This window comes from Saimiri boliviensis, chromosome 6 (assembly GCF_048565385.1).
Source record: "Saimiri boliviensis isolate mSaiBol1 chromosome 6, mSaiBol1.pri, whole genome shotgun sequence".
Lineage (NCBI taxonomy): Eukaryota > Metazoa > Chordata > Mammalia > Primates > Cebidae > Saimiri > Saimiri boliviensis.
Window position 1 is genome coordinate 84510327 of NC_133454.1, and position 15580 is coordinate 84525906.

Below are 15580 nucleotides of genomic sequence, written 5' to 3' on the forward strand. Positions count from 1 at the left end.
TTCACTTACTAGCTATGTATGCTGGAAGGAAAGGTATATCTTAACCTCTTTGCATGTCAGTCTACTTATTTATAAAATTATCACAAGTATTTTCACAGGTACTAAAATACCTGGTAAAATGCTTAGTATATAGTAGGTATTCATTGTTTGTATACTTCTATACCAAACTGATATTAAAGTTTATTATCTTTTAGGTGTCTGTCTCATTTTTCTATATTTCTTTTTAGGCAGTTTTATACAATGACAAATCTGTTTTGGAAAATCATCATGCTGCGTCAGCTTGGAATCTGTATCTTTCTCGCCCAGAATACAACTTCCTTCTTAATCTTGATCATGTGGAATTCAAGCGTTTTCGTTTTTTAGTCATCGAAGCAATCCTTGCCACAGATCTTAAAAAGCATTTTGATTTTCTTGCTGAATTCAATGCCAAGGTTTGTTATGCAAATTCGTGCCTGATTTTAAAAATGTAAATGTTTATTGTCAGTATTACTGGTAAAATATGTTTTTTAATGTTAAGTTAGAATTATTACTACTTAGGAAGTAACAATAAATAATTGATGTAAAATAATATTTATGCCTATATTTTAAAAAATAAACATTTTTATTGTTAGGATAAAATTTCCTAAAATATTATTGCTTGTTATATTTTCTTTTGACACATAAACATACAGCTGTGACTTTGCTTCACATACTTTCACATAGAAACAAACCAGTTATTTCAATTGAGTTTAAAGAGAGATATTACAAAGCCATGCTCAGCATCAAGTAAGACATTATATCAAATTAATTTTATGTGTTTCTTAAGAATCCAGTTAATTATGCCTACCTCACTGTACCTGTTATACTTTCTTTATATTAGTGATTCTTTAGCTGACTAGTGTAGGGTAACCCTCTTCTACTTGAGAATAATTCACTCATTCGACAAGTATTTATTGGGATTGCCCACTATGTGCAGACATTGTGCTAGGGAAAAATGAGGAAAGACTAGGTCAAAGAACTCACATTTACCTTTTCACTGCCCCAGTATGACAGTGTACTCATGGAGACTGTGCTTTATCTCTCAGACATTTGAGGTGAAAAAAGTTGAGAACCACTGCTTTAGATACCCACTCTGGCTTGCAGGAAGTGGCTGTTTTCTTGATGACTTTTGTGATCTAAAAGAAGCTGTACCTGCAGGGTAGACAAACTGGTAACAAAAGAGTACTAGATTAAACCTGCTGGTAGGAGACCCTCATACATGTTGCTGTCATGATATTAATGAAATGCTTATAAAAATCAGTGAGAAATCAGGGTACCTTTAAAATTATTTCATAGTTATGTAGTTCTATTCACTTTAATTTTTAAATAAAAATTCATTTAAGTGTTTAAATCATCTTTTACAGGTAAAAGATTATCAAACACAATGCCTTTGAATGTATATTCCTTAAAGACTTCTATTTTGAAGTCTCTCAAGAAAATGCCATATGAATGGGTCTCTAGACCTCCTATTAAGTTTCAATCAAAAGAGCTCTTCTTTCAAATATTTTCTATGGTGGTGTTCTACATAATTTTTTTTTTTTTCTGAAAGAGTTTGGTGCCAAAAAGCAACCATCACACTGAAGTTCAAAGTTATGATATGGTTCATTCTTTTCATTTTTTACAAAACAAAATTTTTGTTGTTGAAAGGCTTTTCCTAGCTAATAATGATAATTGTTTGTTTAAATAACAGTATTTATTTAACATATACTGTGAATAAAGCATTTTTCATTTATTAATCCTCATGGCAACATGGCTAGATTGGTATTACTTTTCCTACTTCATAGATAAAGAAAGTTAGATTCAAATTGGTTAAGCAGTTTTTTTCATTGTTATCCACTGGTTTTTGATTCAGGATTTAACATGCTGATTCATGACATTCTGTCAGGATTTAAAACTATAGGTCCAGCTTCTCAGACTTGTGTTCAGTTAACTGTCTCATGTTGTCTTTCACAGCTAGAGCAAATTTGTCTACTTTCTTAAAGTGTTCTTTTTTGAGGTAGAAATGAGTAGTTATAATTCTTATATGATTTTTTGCTACTGTGTATCTACTGTACTTAGTAGATATTACACACACACACACACACACACACACACACACACACACACACACACATAAATCCTGTTTCTTTGTGGTAATCACAAATATTGAAACCCATGGTTGGTTTTATGTTTTTCTAGAAAGCATTTTTTAGAAAGGAAATTTAACCAGCAGAGTTCCATGTTATGGAATAAACTGATTTTAAAAAGAACTATTTGCTGAAATTTCTTTCTGTCATTTAGACAGGAAACAGTTTTAAGATAATTTGGTAAGAGCAAACAAAATAACAATTTTAAAAAACACCGTCAGAACTTAAAATGATTTTGTTTTTCCAAAACAGGCAAATGATGTAAATAGTAATGGCATAGAATGGAGGAATGAAAATGATCGCCTCTTGGTATGCCAGGTGTGCATCAAACTGGCAGATATAAATGGCCCAGCAAAAGTTCGGGACTTGCATTTGAAATGGACAGAAGGTATTGTCAATGAATTTTATGAGCAGGTAAGTTGAAACATGAGCTTGGTGAGATTTTTAAGGGCTGTCATGAGAAGACACTGCTCTTTGAGTTTTGGATAGCTTTTTTAAGTGTTTGAAAGCTGAGTTGCTTTGACTGGGAAGGGTTAAAAATTGTTGCATTTGCTCTGGTTCTTAGTATTTTCTCTGTTCTATTTGCCTTTGCTGTTAAAATTTTAAAAAATAGCTTATGTTCTATCTTGGGTGAGCTGAATATACCTGTGAGTCTATAGGTAAGGCTGTTAGCAGCAGCAAATCCATACCGGTCTGCAGCAACCTCTCAGTTCTTGCCTCTTCAGAAGAAAGAATTCAACCAATGGGCATAAAGCAGAGGGAGAGACTGAGGCAAGTTTTAGAGCAGAAGTGAAAGTTTATTTAAAAGCTTTAGAGCAAGAATGAAAGGAAGTAAAATACACTTAGAAGAAGGCCAAGCGGGCGACCTGTGAGATCAAGTACATTGTTTGACCTTTGACTTGGAGTCTTATACATTGGCATGCTTCCAGGCTTGTGTTACTTCTCCCCTGATTCCTCCCTTGAGGTGGCTGTTGCATGTGCAGTGGTCTGCTAGCACTGGAGAGGACCACATACACAATGTGTTTACTGAAGTTGTACTTACACTCACTTGAAACATTTTTCCCTTCCCAGTCCAGTGTTCATGGAGGAAGGTCATATACCAGTTAATCTCCACCATTTTGCCTCTTAGTGCACACACTTGGGCCCACTCACCCAGCACCTAAGGTCTTATCAGGAAGCTGCTAATCACCAGTTTCAGGGTTTTTTTTGTTGTTGTTGTTTTTAAAATCTATTGAGTGACTGCCTTTCCCTGGTGCCAGCTGCAACCAATTATTATTTTGGAGAAACAGCTTAACAACCTATCACCTAATGGTCACCTGAAATTTCTGATGGGGTGGAGGGAGGGTGGGCCCTCTCCTGCTCTGCCCATGTCTGCCTGACTGCCTTCTGTAACAAGGCTAGACTATATTACGATTCCAAGGTCTCTTTCAACCCTGAGAATCTGTAACCTAGAATAATTTATTTCCAGATGAAGTTTTTTTTTTTTTTCTTTTTGGGACAGAGTCTCGTTCCATAGCCAGGCTGGGGTGCAGTGGCCTGATCCTGCCTCACTGCAACTTCTGCTTTCCAGTGTCAAGCAATTCTCCTGCCTCAGCCTCCTGAGTAGCTGGGACTACAGGCACGTACCACCAAGCCCGGCTAATTTTTTGCACTTTTAGTATAGACGGGGTTTCACCATGTTGGCCAGGATGGTCTTGATCTCTAGACCTTGTGATCTGCCTGCCTTGGCCTCCCAAAGTGCTGGGATTACAGGCTTGAGCCACTGCGCCTGGCCGATGAAGTGTTTTTTAAGTTATTCAGGGTGTGGTCAGAATATATTTAAAGGATAATCAGTTTGCAACTCTGCTATAAAAAGACTAACTCCCTGTCATAGAAACATCAATTGGGAAGAAGTCCAGGCAGAGATTAAGAAATTAGAGGGCTAGAAATGGAGAGAGTAGATATAACTAGTGGTTTTCAGGGATTCAAAGATATTTTTGGCATTAAAATAATCCTTCCACTTTGCTGAACCTGCCATTTTGGGGGTCCAGCTTTGAGGCTTCCTACAATGTAGAAGTGCACTGATTTCCTGACATACCTAACATTTTTTTATCTCCAAAATGGTAAATATACCTTCTTGACTTTGGAATTACATTCCTTAGGAACCCCTGTTGGCTCTAATTATCAGGAAAAGTCAAGATATCTACGAGGTGAGGGCTTTCTTACCATGATGGGGAAGAGGGAGTAATTGAGCCTATAATATAACTATGCACCTGGTATGCTTTGTTACTTCCAGATTGTATTGAAAATGTGCAATGTTTTACACCCCTCAGCTAAACATCCCAACACAATAATGTATACTCTGCTGTTTATAAGTTACAAATGCCATACTGTTTAATCATGGAAGGATTATGAATATTTTGCTATTCTCTGATATGTTCAAATTATGTTAATTTGGCATATTAAATGGCTGTATTCACCTAAATTTATAAGATTATAATATGCAGTTTGTGTATTCTTATTCCAGTGATAATTGAAACTTGCCTTAGAGCTCACCCATGTATCTCATGTTTACAAAAGAGGAATTTTATGCTAAGGAAAATGCTATCTTTATATTATCTGTACAAATAGTAATAAAAAATAGTGGCATATGTCAATTTTAGAAAATTCACTGGTTCAGTAACATTAGAAATATTCATTTAGACCCAGCATATATAATTATTCTAAAAGCATATAGTATTAATACTTATTAAACAAACCTGGAAGCCATGCCTCAGGTTGAATCCTGGCTTCTCTTCCTTATCTGCAATATGGCCTTGGTTGGTTAAGTTACTTAACCTTTCTGTTCTACAGTCTACTCATTGATAAAATAGGAATAATGATGGTACCTACCCCATAAGGTTTCTGTGAGGATTAAATGAATTAATATATGTAGACTTCTTAGTTTCTGACACGTAAGTGCTCAATAAATGTTAGCTATTATAATCTCATATATATCATTAAAAAACATTATTTCAGAGAGTTTCACTTAATCTTTCTAAGTGTCATTATTCAATGTCAAAGAAGGAAAGTGTCATCTGATATCCTACCACATATGGAAGTCTTAATCGTCCCTCATCAGAACTAAACTTCTTTCTAATTCTGGTTATGCTATTAAACTTTCTTCAGATATGTGTATAAAATTCTAACTATGCCCAACTTTTTTTTATTATCCTAATTATCTTAATATGCCTACAGCCATTTAAATGCCATGGGCTCAGAAAAGCCAAACTCATGGGATATATTTATGAAATTACAGAGTCCTATAGATAAACCCAACTGTGTTTCTGAAAAATATCAATAGTTTTCTTCCTCGTAAAAGATAAAATCGTAAAAGATTTCTAATCATGGGACAGTTAATCACAGAAACAGTTTATGGTTGTTTCCTCAGGGTTTTGTTGGCTCATTACAGAATAGACACTGCTTACTTGCAGAATTTGTACATCGTGGGGAGTAATTTATCCCCCACCAGTTCAGACACTAGGACTAAAATCCTAACAGTACCATTTGAGGAATGCTCAGTACTGTGCTAAACACTTTACATAATATGGCCTTTTAACCTCATCATAGGCACCCCATAAGGTAGGTTATCATTCATTCAGATTTTATACACAGGGAAATTGCACATTGAGGTTGCCCAACACCACATAGGTAGTAGTCTGATCTCAAATCAAGCCTTAGAAGCCACAGTGAGAGGGTACCAGAAGGCAGGCAGTTGAGGATTTGGTCCCAGGATTCTCACCTCAATCATGATAGCTCTACTTTGTTTTTCATTTTAGGTTTTCTGATTTTGAATCATTAGAGAGTTCTGCTGTTAAAAAAGAGGGTAGAGGTAGTGTTATTGAAAAGCACTTGCAAAATTCAGCTCTGTACATTTGAGATATAACTACAACAAAAATGTTTCTGTTATGCTTTTGCTGTAGGATATAGAGAATCCATAATTGACACTGTAGAATTCTGCAAGTTGTTAGTAACATTTCTGAGACTTATTTTAAAAGATGTGTATGTTTCTTGTTAACTGAATATCAGCCATACTGGTTGATGTGGACAGAATGTGAGAATAAAGTTTTGTTTAGGATATCTCAATATTAAAGAAATTCTTACAGTTGAAATGATAGAATAGATTTATTGATGTTTATTTATAAATATATTTTGATATAGATTGTTTATTTTTAAAAACTCAAGATAGTTTTAACAGCAAAGCTCAGTGGTGATTCTTTCACCAGTTAAAAATGTACTTTTCTTTTTAAAATATGCAGGGAGATGAAGAGGCAAATCTTGGTTTGCCCATCAGTCCATTCATGGATCGTTCGTCTCCTCAACTAGCAAAACTCCAAGAATCTTTTATCACCCATATAGTGGGTCCCCTGTGTAACTCCTATGATGCTGCTGGTTTGCTACCAGGTCAGTGGATAGAAGCAGAAGAGGATGATGATACTGAAAGTGATGATGATGAAGATGGTGAAGAATTAGATACAGATGATGAAGAAATGGAAAACAATCTAAATCCAAGTAAGAATATAGGGACATTATAATTTATTTAATGTTACAGGTTGAGTATTTCAAGTCTGAAAATCTGAAATATGAAATTCTCTAAAATCCAAAACTGTTGGAGTGACAGCATGATGCTCAAAGGAAATACTCACTGGAACATTTGGATTTCAGATTTTTGTATTCGGGATGCTAAATATGATGCAAATATTCCAAAATCTGAAACACTTCTGGTCCCAAGCATTTTGAATAGGGATACTCAGCCTTTAATAACTGCACATGTCTGTTTAGCTTAGGTTTGGAACTTTGTTTCTCAGATACAGATTCAGCAGTCATTATGTTGAGTAACCACTATGTAAATGCTCAGATTCAATAGTCATGTTTTGAGTAACTGCTGTATGCTGGGTACTGGGTCGATACTGTCATACATCAAGCATTCTTATTGTTTAATTAAAGTAAGATCTCTTGAGGTGTTGTCCTCCAGCCAGTATTCTTCAGCAGCCTCCACCTGTGCATGCACGGTGGGGCTGTCACCACATCTGAACATATGTGACGTGGGTCCTCATGGCAAGTCCTCCTTCACGTCACTCCTTCTCACACATCTAACCCCCAGTCCTACTGGGCCCTGAGGAGCACAACTTCCATAGCAGCGTACATAGACTTGAGAAATAGATCAAAACAGTGGGGGTAAAAGGAAAACATACATTTCCTGGCTGTAAAGGGAGAACCAAGTTTTGTGACATTATGAATTTGAGTTACCAAACTGTAATGACATATTTTTCTATATAAGACAATTAGCATAAATGAAAAATGAAAAGAAAAAGTGTCACTTTGTAATTGTGAATGAAATCAGTTATTTGCTATTTATTTATTTATTTATTTATTTATTTATTTATTTATTTTGAGATGGAGTCTTGCTCTTGTCACCCAGGCTGAAGTGCAATGGCACAATCTCGGCTCACTGCAACCTCCGCCTTCTGGGTTCAAGCGATTTTTCTGCCTCAGCCTCCAAGTAGCTGGGATTACAGGTGCCTGCCACCACACCCAGCTAAGTTTTTGTATCTTTAGTAGAGATAGGGTTTCACCATGTTGGCCAGGCTGGTGTCAAGCCCCTGACCTTGTGATTTGCCTACCTTGGCCTCCCAAAGTGCTGGGATTACAGGTGTGAGCCACCCCACCCGGCCTGTTTGCTCTATTTTAAAGTAGAATTAAATTATACCTACGTAAGTATTGTTTTGATGTTCAAGCATGCAGTAAATAAGACCAGATAGGATAACTACAAAGAACTGCCCACTGCAACACACACCTGCCTTGTATTTAGGATTAGCATAGCAAATCCTATTAAAATATATTTAAAATTATTTTTTAATGGCATCATAATGCCATTGGCATCTGAAGATTGACTGACTTCAAAAAATATACTCATCAAGTTGGTAATTGTGTTTAATTCAATACATAAAATGCCCTCAAAGGTTGGTTTTAAACTTTGGGTTGTTATTATTTTCATCTGAAATTTCAGCACAATTCTTCCCTCTATACCACACCCAGCAAGTTTTCCCTAAACCTTTTCTCTGTTTTGTTTTTATGCATAACAAGACCATCTAACATATTTCTGTTTTGCTTTTTGTTTTTCTAGCTCTTTCTACTATAATCTGAACTCCGTAACGCAGGGATTATTTTTATAGTACTATTTCATTATATTATTTTTATTATACTATTATTTTTATAGTACTATTTATTTTTATAACCCCAGTGCTTAGACAGATACCTAGAATATAGTAGGCACTTAATATTTGTTGGATGAATGATTAAATCATATTGCTATGATTAGAATATATTTCATTTAAATTTCACAGAACCACCAAGAAGGAAAAGCAGACGGCGAATATTTTGTCAGCTAATGCACCACCTCACTGAAAACCACAAGATATGGAAGGAAATCGTAGAAGAAGAAGAAAACTGTAAAGCGGATGGGAATAAACTGCAGGAGGAGAACTCCTCCTTACCTCAAGCAGATGAGATTCAGGTCATTGAAGAAGCAGATGAAGAGGAAGAGCGACAGTTTGAGTAAAAGAAGTCATATTGAAGAAGCCCAGAGGGCTGTGCCCAGGGGCAGAAATCATTGCCCAGTGATCACAGGCTGACTTTTAACTGACCATTCCCACATGGCCAGGCCTTAATACTGTGAGAGGATCCTTGCTCTGCTGGCAGTTTCCCACTCCTTTGCACTTTCACATGAACTAGAAAACTATTCTTAAACCAAGAATACCATCCATGTTGCAGAGTCCTTAAATCCTTCACTGGTGTATGAATACTTTGCCATAATGCTGCTTTGCTGGGTAGTGAACTCTTATTTTTCATTGGGGCTTAGCTATATCTAAAAACTCAAGTGACTTATTTCAATTACCAAAGTGGCCAGAACTTTTTGCTTTTATGAAAATAGATTCGTATTGTATTTTCTAATTTATCTTCTATGTCTTTGAATGTTTTGAAGAAAAGTCTATGCCTGTCTAAAAATGAATCCAGTGTTGCCTTTCAGAGGGATTTCTGTTCAATGCAATACACTCTTCAGTGCTATTCTCCCAGCTAGGTTTATCCATGAAGGACTGAGGGACCTTTTTTATATTTAACAAAATCCAGGTGCATCAGTTTCTGATGCTTTTTACTATTATCTACTATGTGTGCTTTATTTTTACTGAGAGTATTCAGGTTTGTCGTGGACATCAGAAGTTTGAATTCCAGTCTTACCTTCTTTATGTTCCATGGCTGAATTTTAAAGCTGTTTAGGTTTAACAATGAAGGGGTTTATTCTTTAGTCATAACTGTTATTTTTACTCTTGCTCAGGATTTGCATTTTTAACATTTAGTTAATGTAAACACAGCACAGATTTGTCAGTAGAAAAAAAAATTGTCCTAATACTAAGGTTAACCTTTTATGAAATTAGCAACATTTTCTCTCTTAGATGAATTTGAGAGTAATTAAAACCAGGGGAAAGGAGATGTCTGTCTTTTGCCTCAATGCAAAATCAAATGAAATTAATCTCATCAAAGATAAAGAATAAAGAAATATAGTGAGCCCTAAAGGACACAGACATTGAATAAATGATTGGAATATGTGGTTATCTTTAGATCCATATCTTAGTTGTCATTTGTTTAGTTGCTGTAAAACTGACATTCATCTTTCTGTTAATTTCCCTTTGCCTCAAGACTGCATGACAGAAATGACCATTATTTCTGAGAACCCAACTGCAAGACCGATTGCTGAAATCAAGTAAGGAATTGGAATACTTATTTTTCATATAAAAAATCTAAATATGTTAATACATCATTTCATACAAAAGTACATTATTAAATAACCACATTATTAAGATAATTGCAAGGAAATGGACCATATTTACAATGTTTTGTAAACTTACTAGTGTGTGGATGTGTACCCTAGTTACGAAATACATTTGAAGATATAAAGAGCAGCCAAAATGATAGAAAAATGGTAGACTAATATTTTCTATTATTATTGGAGACCATATCATATTTCGGATTCATGCAATTTTTCACACAGTGAAACCATTAATTTTCCAAGGTAATTCATTTAAAGTGTTGTATTAGCATGCAGTTTCTTACTTATCTAGAATATTTGGCTTATCTGAAAGAGATCAGTTTAAGATCTCTGGAGGTATTAGAACTTTTGATCCTTCACAGTGTTAATATTTAATTAATCACTAAGCTTTATTTATTAGACATGTTGAATGAGGGCCAAGTTCATTCCTGCCACTTTTGTTACCATTGCCACACACAATTTGTAAACCAGTCCTACCATATATTACTAATTAATAAAATTTCAACTGATAACTTATTGTTTGCACTTACAATATATATCCTGTCCTTATATTTCTCTAGAGTACATTTTCCATTCTGTTTAAGCATATTTCTGCTATTACTTCCTTTCCTGCAGAATGTATACAAATGTATGTGTATAAATTCATACATGTGCATACATATTGAGGTTCAGTCACATATCCATACTGTCTATTATTTTATTGGATTTTATATTGGGGTTTTTTAGTTTATGTTATTTTCTCAAAAGAAGCATTTTTAATTATGAATACTGGATTTATTGGATTTAATTATAAATCCAATTATTATTAAAAACTCATTTTTACATAGAATAGTCCTTAAATTAACCCTTGCTAAGTAATTGACATATGTCAAAATAACTAGCCTAAAGAAACCAAAAAAGTATCTATCCCTACTGAAACTTATAAATTCCTAAGTGTAAGAAAGGATTGTGAGAATATATTAAATCCACACAGTAGTATTAGATGGAATCTTACTTGAGAAATTGCCATAAGCCATATTACAGATCTTACTTTGATTGCTACTGAATCAGATTGAGTTCTTGTTACAACAATTTTAATCCTAAAGTTGCTGTTTTTAAAGCCACTGGTATTAGAAATATTCTTATAGTGCTATATCTATGTACCTACTGATACATTTTTCTCCATAAAAATACTTTTAAAAATTATTTCATGATTTGAAAGCTATTTCCTGCTATTATTTCATTACTTACTTTGTTGGTGCTATTGGCTTTTTCTACTTATTTTTACAAGAAACCTGGAGATTCTGGTTTACTTAAGTAGTCAGAAATTCCTTATATCTAGATTGCATCATCTCATAGAAACAAAAGAGATGAAGAGATACAACTCTGGTTCCTTCATTATAGTTGCCAGTCTAATATAAGATGCTCTAGAGTGTGTAGGGGATAGGAGTGGCAGGTGTAGCAGAGACGAATCACTTCTCAAATAACTTTTAAGCTCAGAACTGAAGAATTAAGAGTTAGCTCGGAAATGATTGCTTGTAGAGAGAGAATAATAGCATGTACAGAGGCCAGAAGAGACAGTATCCTCACACTGGATGAACCAAAAGAGATTTAGGGTGGCTTGAAGATAGAGCACAAGAACAGGGAATGGTAGAGAGAAGTGGTTAATGAGGGGCCTTGTAAAACATGACATGCCACTTAAACTTTATACCTAAAGAAAATGGGAAACAATGGAAAAGTTTCAATCTGGAAGAATAACATGATTAGGTTTACATTTTATGAGAATCATTCAAATAGCATGCCTCAGTTGTCCCTTGTTATACATGGGGAATTGGTTCCAGGACCTCCTCAGATATAAAAGTCTTCACACAATTCAAGTCCCACAATCAACCCTGTGGAACCTGCAGATACAAAAAGGTGGCCCTCTGCATGAGGGTTATGCATCCCACTAATATATTTTCATCTGCATTTGGTTGCTGATGCAGAACCTACCAATACAGGGCCAACTAAATTTACTGAAAAACTCCACATGTAAGTGGACAGATGGAGCTCAAACCCATGATGTTTAAGGGCCAACTGTATTTTGAATTGTTAAAAATTATTGTTTTGGACTTAGTGCCTACACCTAGGCCCCAAGAGATCAACCAAAGCAAAATGGAGTCATTCATGCTAAATGCCATGTAATCAAACTGAAACCTGAAGGAAATAGGTAGATCCCCAGGCTAGTTTTTCCTGAAAACAGGAGATTCCAGTCTATTTGAGCATAATCAGAGAAATCCCTTCTGCTTTAACCCATACAAAGAAGATGTAATTGGAAGTAACCCGAACATAACCAACCACGATTTTTTCTATTATTCTGTTTCCTTGTTTCCCATCTTTACAAAACCCACTGTTCTGCCATTACCCAGTGGGAAGTTCATTCTCTTTTGTAGAATGAAGGCTGCCTGATTCATGAATCTGGAATAAAAGCCAATTCGATATGTAACTAATTTGTTGGAATTTTGTCTTTTGACAGAAAGGCAGATTAGACACAGGAAATTCTTGGCAATATTGACTAGAATAGATTGTGGACCACAGGAACGTGAATGGAGTTGTGATCTAAGATACAGAGATGGTATTGGGGTAAGAAAGATAATAAAAGTGGCTCCTGGATTTCTTACTTGGATAGCTGTCAATATAATTCACTAAGAGAGGGTATATCAGAGTTGATTTCGGATGTGTTAGAGAGTGAAGAGATGAATTCAGATTAGAGCATATTGAGATTAAGGGGCTTGAGACAACCAGGTGTATTTCAATGTAGGTATGGAACTCAGAAAAGTGATATGGGCTGCAAGTAAGGATTTGGGAGTCAGCAGCAAATAGCTGAAAGTCTACTTTGAATATCAAGCTTTTGTTTTCTCAAAAACTGTATGTCATAGTATTGGCTTCTGGTGAATTGGACAGTGGGTTCTTTTTGCTTGCTAACACTGCTGCATTCTGTATCTTTGTTTTATGATTTATCCCGGACATCTCGCCATATCACTACACAGAAAAATTCCTTATTTTTGGCTAGGCATGGTGGTTCATACCGTAATCCCAGCACTTTAGGAGGCCAAGGCAGGTGGATCTCTTGAGCTTAGGAGTTCGAGGCCAGCCTGGGTAACGTGGCTCTCAGTATTAGGGTACTTCTCTATGTATTTCTTTTTGCATGTCTTATAATTTCTGCTTTATGAAAGTTTTTAATTGGTGTGGTATTATAACTTTATAAAGTCCTTATGAATTATAATATTTAGAAGTATAAAATGCACTTTTTTGTCTTATTTTCTGGCTTGAATTCTGCCTTGTTTTATTAAGATCAGACTTCTGTCTGCTTTCTATTTGTATTGGATGGCCTGTCTTTAACCATCCTCTTATTTTTAATCTTTAAACTATGTTTTAGGTAACTCTCCTATACAACAATAATATAGCATTGGATTTGGTCTGAAATCAAATTTGGTCTGAAATCAAATCCAATTTGATTTCAGACCAAATCCAGTGCCATATTATACGAACATCTTTTGATAGGCGAGATAAGCCCATTTATATTTATTCATGTGACTGTAAGGACTTCATTCTTCATATTCACTCTTTTCTTAAAAACTTATTTTAATTATGACATTTAGGAAAGTTTGTATCTTTCATACTAGTTGATATATAGTATCTTTGATTTAACTAGTTTGTATCTTTGATACTAGTTGATATATAGTATCTTTGATTTAACTAGTATAAGCATAGTATAATGATCTATAGTATGACTATAGTTACACTATCTTTGGACCCCATTGCTTTACAATATCTGCTTCTCATCTATGAATTAAAAAATTAGCTTGTACATATTCTTCTCCATCTCCCACTACCTAATTTAAGGCAATATTATCCTTTACTCTTGTACTGTTAAGTATGTTTAAACTTCTACTACTTGTCACTTTTAAACTATATCTTTTGAATTCTAACTATATGAAGCTGTATTCTACATTCTACCATTTCTCCTCTTCTAATTTTTGTTAGATGCATTATTTTTATCAGATATAAAACATTTAGATAGTCTTGTCACACTTATGCCACCATTGTCTTAGTTCTATCATTAAATTTATTCAATGCTCAAGGCCAGTCCTTTTGTTGATGTTTCCCAATCATCACTTGGTTCACTGAAGCTTGTCCTCACACCTGATTAAAAGTTTAGGCACTAGAGAACTTAACATTCAAAGTCGGACAAAATTAGGGAGCCCTCAATCTAGGGCACCATCCCAGGTAGGAGCACCACTATCTCCTTGGCATAGGAACCCAATTTATTCAGACTTATTTCAGCATTTGGGAGCAAGTTCTACAACTACACAAATAGGAGGAGAAAATGAGATGAGGAAAACTGTTCAGCTGTTTATTCCAGTAAATCTTCTTGGTTTCTTTCTACTTTTGTTCTCCTTACCTACTTCTCTCCTTATGTACTGATTTTCTCCATAGCTATGCTGTGAAGAATGGGCTCATATCTCCACATCAGGCTTTGTGAATGCATGATTTTATTTATGATTCTTTGAATATTTTACCGTCATCTTTCATGTCCTAAATTTTCAAAGTATCTGATCTACTAATATTGCCCTCCACCCGTATTCTCAATGCCTTTATTCCTTCTTATATTCTTATCGTTATTTCAGTGATAAGTTACAAAATTTAAGTGTATTCACTTGTTGAATCAGAAATTAGATTTCTAACATTTGAGTTAGTAGCTTAGCATTGATTGATGAGAGAGAAAAAGCATCCCTATTGCATAGCTCCAATGTATCTGTTACAATGTAATTTCAAAATATATATTTTTCCAGTATGGATTACTTACTAATTCATGTTAATTTATATTTTTCAAAAGTACCACATTGTATTTTTACCACAGCTAACTGTTCCAAATAGTTGAGTTGAAAGCATAATGAAAAACAGTCTTATAAACTGTAAAGTGTAAGATAAATTATGGGGTGTGAATAAAGTCACAGGATTCAAAATCAATGTGCAAAAACCACAAGCGTTCCTATAAACTAATAATAGACAAATTGTCAAATCAAACAGCAAAAGCCCTTCAGTTTAGTTAATCCCATTTGTCAGTTTTGTCAACTGGTATTTCTACTTTCTAGATCCTTGAAGAATTCCCACACTGTCTTCCACAATGGTTAAACTAATTTACACTCCCACCAACAGTGTAAAAGTGTTCCTATTTCTCCACATCCTCTCCAGCATTTGTTGTCTCCAGTATTTTTCATGATCACCATTCTAACTAGCGTGAGATGGTATCTCATTGTAGTTTTGATTTGCATTTCTCTAATGACCAGTGATGAGCTTTTTTTTTCATATGTATGTTGGTGATATAAATGTCTTCTTTTGAGAAGTGTCTTTTCATATCCTTCACCCTCTTTTTGATGTTTTTTTTTTAAATAAATTTATTTACGTTCTTTGTAGATTCTGGATATTAGCCTTTGTCAGATGGATAGATTGCAAATTTTTTTCCCCATTTGTAGGTTGCATGTTCACTCTGATGATACTTTTGCTGTGCAGAAGCTCTTTACTTTAATTAGATCCCTTTTGTGAATTTCGGCTTTTGTTGTCATTG

The 15580-nt window shown here is 34.8% G+C and overlaps 1 protein-coding gene across 2 annotated transcripts in view; it reads left to right on the forward strand.

Annotated features, from left to right (window-relative positions):
* The window catches only part of PDE3B (phosphodiesterase 3B), a 237028-nt gene that overhangs the window by 189749 nt on the left and 31699 nt on the right, over positions 1 to 15580 (forward strand). Inside the window, exons 13-16 of one of the 2 annotated variants that reach the window (XM_039471383.2) lie at positions 228 to 431; positions 2397 to 2558; positions 6422 to 6674; positions 8510 to 14186. In XM_039471383.2, the coding sequence (XP_039327317.1) occupies positions 228 to 431; positions 2397 to 2558; positions 6422 to 6674; positions 8510 to 8724 (834 nt within the window). In that variant the 3' untranslated portion in view covers positions 8725 to 14186. Of the gene's footprint in view, positions 1 to 227; positions 432 to 2396; positions 2563 to 6421; positions 6675 to 8509; positions 14187 to 15580 lie in introns of those variants that run through there. The other variant, XM_074401124.1, reaches the window with a different exon arrangement.